Below are 5,753 nucleotides of genomic sequence, written 5' to 3' on the forward strand. Positions count from 1 at the left end.
CAAGCAACAGTTTTCAGACATTCAGTCATTACTCTGGGTTGTGTGTTGCCTCAATGTCAACTTGAGTTGGCATACATTTTGGTGCGGATTCTGAAGTGGCTATTCTTGCTGTTAGGGGGAAAATGTGGCTATTCTTAAGTGATTAGGAGGTAGAAATGAAAGGAACATAAACTCATTAAGCTTCCAAATAATTTTCTACACTTTAAAAGGAAATGTCAAATTAAGAAGTCTCTGCTCAAATACCTTAGAATAATAAGAACACACCCTCCAATTCTTATTTGTATTAATGTACTGCCTGTCAGAAAACTTTTTAGAAACCACTGAAGTTAATAATGTAAATTACCTTGTGTAAATTACAATTAACATTTGGAGGCATTTTTTGATGTTTTCAAATTTTAATTTGTAATAACAGAAATAATTAGATTGGAGAAATATTCATTTAAATTTGGCGACCCAAACATACAGTAACGTTTCTCGTACAGTCTGCTTGGTAATAGTCTTCTATGCAAATCTAACATAAATGTAATAGTTACTATCGTAATCTAAAGTCCTCCAAGCATATTTAAAAATAAATGTAGATGAAACCCTTCTCGCATATAGCTGTCTGTGTTTTTTTATTTTAAACTTGTAGAGCTCTTGAGTATCATGAGCTATTCCTCTTTCTGCAAATAGCCTCCCTGAGTAAGAATGCATCATTCCATGTCCTGACTTGGAAACCTCACCCATGGTCATACTCCCTTAACCCCTAATTTTCTTCAGTCTGAGACCTACACTGCCTCTTTAAAGGGGATCATTAGAATTCTTTTTCTGAGCAGTTACTTTTTCTTCCTTATGTATTTCATTGTAAAAAATAAAGCTTGCTCACTAAAGCAGAAAATCACTTGCTTTAATAACTAGGCTTTGTAAACAAATTAATGAAAAATCCATTGAACATTACAGTGAGAAATATATTCTTCCCAGAGCTAAGGATTTAAAATTTAGATGAAAATGATGAGTAGTGACAGAGATCCATACATATCAATCATGTAAGTCACCATGTAAACTATGGTATATATTCTGGATAGAAAGTGATGAAGATTTGGTCCTTTAATATGTCCCACAATCCTTATGCAGGGAATTATCTTTGTCTTAAATTTTACAGAATAACCCCTCCCTGTAAAAGAGCAAAACACCCGTTTCTTCAGCAAAACACCCTTAATATCTCCTGAAAAGTAAACAGAAGTCAGTGTTCAGAAATCAGCCCCAGGAGAGAAAGAAGTCATGGAGCATCAGGGAGACACACACTTTTTAGCCTGAAAACTAAGAAGCTTCAGACAAGGCAGAGTTCTTAGGGGATGGAAACACTCTTCCTTTCCAGCTGAAAGGCGATTGTTCAGTGTCATAAGAGTTCCAGTCAACGTTGGTACTGGAAACTATTTCATAGTCCTAGACAAGGGAGTCCTCAATCATGTACATCATTCTATGTCTGTGTTTTCTCTGTGAAGGTCATGAACATAATGCTCCTCCACATAGCTCAGAGCAGCGCTGTGATAACATCAGAGGGGCTGGTTATAATGAGAGCATGTCATTGCATTTTTGCATTTTTCATGGCAAAATGTGTCAAACACCAAAATACAAATCAGAAGTTCTTGCTCCAAAGAGTGGCATAAAACAACTTTTCAATCCTACTCTTGGAATATTAAAAAAAAAAATCAGGGTAATTACCAGGTTTGACGTGTGTCACTTCTGGGCTCAGAGGGATTTTGGGTTTCAAAGAAATAAATTGTGTTTTACTGGGAGCTGGAAAAATAAAGAAACAAAAAGAATCAGCAAACAAATCCATTTTTAGACATTTTAGTGTCTAAAACTACAAAGGAAAACCTATACTTTAAGTGGAATGAGCCCATCATCTTGGGAGATTTTGGAAATAGTCCATTAAAAGAGTATTTCAAGAGCAGCATTTAATGGAAATACAGTGATAAATTTTCATCTGGTTTGAAAAAACATTTATAGAGTATATTTGACCTAAAGAAATAGCATTGCTACTAAGTAGTCATAATAACTACACAAAGACAGTGTGATTTTAATCCATGCTTTAAAAAAATCAGTGTAATCATTTTGTGCTCCTATTTCATATTCCTCAGTTACATCTAAGTCTTTAAGCACCAGAAAAAGATATATTTTAAAATTAATATTTACTGATATATATGCTATGATCTGCAGCATAAAGAAATTCTACTAAGACCATAATAGTCATTTTTCCAAATGCAGTCTAAAGTTGACATTAAGGGCTTTATGAAAAACAACAACAACAACTGTGTGTAAGACCCAACTTCAGATACAGTGATTGGATAGAAGATGAGAAAGAAGCAGTGGTTTTATAGCTTTCCAAGGCATAGGGTGATGTACAAGGTTGCATTCAGATCCACTTACTATAGGGCCAACTATCCAAAACCATGAAAGCCATAGTCGACGTGCTACATGAGATACTCGGTACTGCTGCAACAAGCCCATTAGAATACTGACAGACATTACATGAAAGCTGGGGCCCTGGATTTCCCATGGTGACAAGAAGTAACACACCCACTAAGGACAGATCATTACCCAGTGTGGTCCATGTAGGTTCAGGGCTCATTGAAAGTTTAGAAGTAGTTGTTCCAGGACTTTTGGTTCTTTCTGGTGATGGAAAGGAAAGAGATATTATGATATCCTAGAGGCAATAAAAAGACGTCCTCCAAAGAGGAACTGAATGACATGTTAAAAGCCTGTCACAGCTAGTAGTCAGTGTTTACAAAGTATGCAGTGAGTAAACATTTTGGAAAAGAATTTTCAAACTCAATCAAAATGATATAGACTATAACAAACCACTGCACTCAGAGTACAAAGGACTAAGCAAAACCCAGTTGTTGAGTATGATTCTGAGTGTGTTATCTGACAATGAGGAAAATCACCTCCGGGCCGATAAGCTGCCTCTACCACCCAAACGCTGTGCCTGAAGATAATGCTGTTCCCCACTGCTTTTTCCTTTGCCCAAATCCTACGCAGATTGTGAGGCTTGCATCCTCAACTCTTACTTTCTTTTTCTGACCTTCTACACGAGTATTAGTCTCACAAGTAGATTATATGATCTTATGTTGTTCTCTCATTGTTTATGACATATTATCTTCATAAGATCATAAGCCATTGGAAAACTGGGGTCATGTCCTTTCTATCTCAGCCATTGCCCTGGGGAAAAAACTGAAAGCATAGTAGGCACCCAAAACCAAGAACTGTCACCTTATAAATACTGGAATAGAGATGGCATACCAAGAAAAAGAATTATACTATATATCTCACTCTACCATGTGATAGCAAGTCTTGTGTCTAGGTTTATACCAAAATTCACATGCAAAAACATCACTTACATAATTTTTAATAAAAGTTTATCAGAAATTATTGACTCTTGTTATTCATTATCATTAATTATTCATCTTCAGTTACCTTCAAATTTTGTAAAGAAACTTTAACCTGTAGAATCATGTCACTTATTTTTATGGCAAGGAGATGGATATTATCGTTTTGGAATTAAATATCCTGAAAGGTTAAAGAGACATTTGTTTACCAGGCTTGGTTCTTGGTGGTTTGGGCCTGAGGCGTCGTTTAGGTGTAGTTTGCAGGGGAGCTGAAAGAAGATTTAAAATAGCTTTCAGAAATGACTTTCCTCAGGGTGGATCAGGTTTAAGTGTAAACTTGTAAACTTCTTGAGTGCAAGGACTGCTTTATGTTTCTGTGTATCCCTAGAATGCCCAGCACTGTGCCTTATTCACAGCAGGTGCTCAACAAAAGTGCTGATTGGGCCAAAGGAATTAATTTTCTATGTGAGAACTCTTCAATTAAATGTACTACAAGTGAGCACCTTTGAAGAATTTGAGAACAGATGGTGCAATTTAAAAACTCAAAAGATGATTTACCACACAGCTGGGGAGAAACACAAATAAACTATTTGGGTTTTAGAGAATAGAAAGTCCAGGACTTCTTTAATTCTGTAGCATTTTACTAACCTCACCAGGAAATAATGAACTTCATTATTCCTATAATTTTATATTTTAAAATGAGGTTGTGTTACCTGTCTTTTGCCCATTTTTCTTCATCATGCTCAGGACTGCAGAGCTCTCTTGGGGCTCTTTATACTTGGACTACTTTGAGAAAAAGTCTCTGACCTCATGGTATCTGAGTGCGTTAATTAGGAGGGAATATATTTAAAATAATTATCATCTATAATCCTGCTGCTATTTTCTGGTTGGAGAATTTGAAAGTATAGCCAAAAAATAATAATTCTTCACAATATCTACTAGTACACAATGTCATGGTAGGGAATGAAGAGAAGTGTTTACCACTGAAAATATTCTGAAAGGAGCAACATGACTGATTTTTTTGAATTGATCTGTTCTTTCAAAGTAAACAACTATACAAATGTCATTAGTTACCAGGTGTTGTAGGTTGCATTTCAGGACTGGTAATGATTTCCAGTTTTTGAGGAATAAATGGCGTTTCACTTGGAGCTGAAAATACAAACACCCCACCCCACCAAATAGTTCCAGTTAAAATGAGGTATTTTAGGAGTTTTCACATGCTTTCAGCTGGTGTTACAAAGCACATGCTACAAGTACATGATTAAGGATGAAAATGCAGGTAGTCTTCAAAGCTGATGAATGAAATAATAATGTAAAGTCAGTGAAGGGTTGGAGTGATAATTGTTCAGTAGCTGACTCCAGGCAGACTCAATGCAGGAAAGAGGAGGTGATACAGGCCACAAACACATGAGATGGGTGATATGGATGATGAAAGTATCCATGCAGTTTTCAAAACTTTTCATTCCTTTAGGGATGGAAAAATATCATCTATTACAGTACAAAGAAAAAAAGAGACCAAAATGAAACATGAGATGTCTGCATTATAGGGGAAAAAAAGTATATATATTCAGAAATAGGAAAGAAATAAATGATTAGATGTGATGGAAAGAAATGGTCATTTGGAAGGAAGGCATTCACATGGATTTTTCTTTTGATGGAAAACAAAGCACGATTTTTCTGTTAAAAACATTACCCAGTGTTGCCCTTGGCTGTTCAAGAGTTCTAGAAGTTTTAGGTGGGACAGAATCCAGAAATGGATCCGTTGTTGCTGTTGGAATAAATGTCAACATTTACAAAAGCAGTAGAAGGCCCAAGGAATAAAATACAAATTCATGAGTAATAAATTTTGCCCCATATAGGAAAAAAATATCAAGAACACTTGAGAATTTAGGCCAATCACATGATCTCACTCATTTATGGAATATAATGAACAACATAAACTGATGAACAAAAACAGATCCAGAGACAGAGAAGCATTGATCAGACCATCAAACCTCAGAGGGAAGGTAGGGGAGGGGAGAGGTAAGGGGGAGAGATCAACCAAAGGACTTACTTATATGCAAGCATATAGGCCTAACCAATGGACACAGACAATGGGGGCGGGGGGTGTGGTGAGGGCATGAGTGGGAGGGATGGTGGGTAATGTGGGGATAAGGACACATATGTAATAACTTAATCAATAAAGAAATTTTAAAAAAGAACACTTGAGAGATTTCTGACCAACATTTTTAAATGAGTGGTTCATTAGAATTTAAATATGAGCTCACTTTAAAGAACATATATATTTTAAACATCAGAAATCATGATAAAACAGTGTCTCATATACTCAACTTATTTTCAACAGATTTCGCTGGCTTCTTCTCTCTGTTCCTTAACTACTAA

General features: G+C 35.9%; 1 protein-coding gene across 1 annotated transcript in view; it reads right to left on the reverse strand.

Moving 5' to 3' along the window:
• LOC102436344 (target of Nesh-SH3-like) overlaps positions 1–5,753 on the reverse strand; it is a gene marked incomplete at its 3' end in the record, with an annotated part of 12,332 nt that overhangs the window by 5,460 nt on the left and 1,119 nt on the right. The window contains exons 2-6 of the mRNA XM_023748851.1: positions 5,065–5,139; positions 4,446–4,520; positions 3,581–3,640; positions 2,584–2,655; positions 1,705–1,779 (exon numbers count right to left, since the gene is read on the reverse strand). Coding sequence (XP_023604619.1) covers positions 1,705–1,779; positions 2,584–2,655; positions 3,581–3,640; positions 4,446–4,464 — 226 coding nt within the window. The remainder of the gene's footprint in view (positions 1–1,704; positions 1,780–2,583; positions 2,656–3,580; positions 3,641–4,445; positions 4,521–5,064; positions 5,140–5,753) is intronic.

Source organism: Myotis lucifugus, unplaced genomic scaffold (genome assembly GCF_000147115.1).
Source record: "Myotis lucifugus unplaced genomic scaffold, Myoluc2.0 scaffold_1932, whole genome shotgun sequence".
NCBI classification, from domain to species: Eukaryota; Metazoa; Chordata; class Mammalia; order Chiroptera; family Vespertilionidae; genus Myotis; species Myotis lucifugus.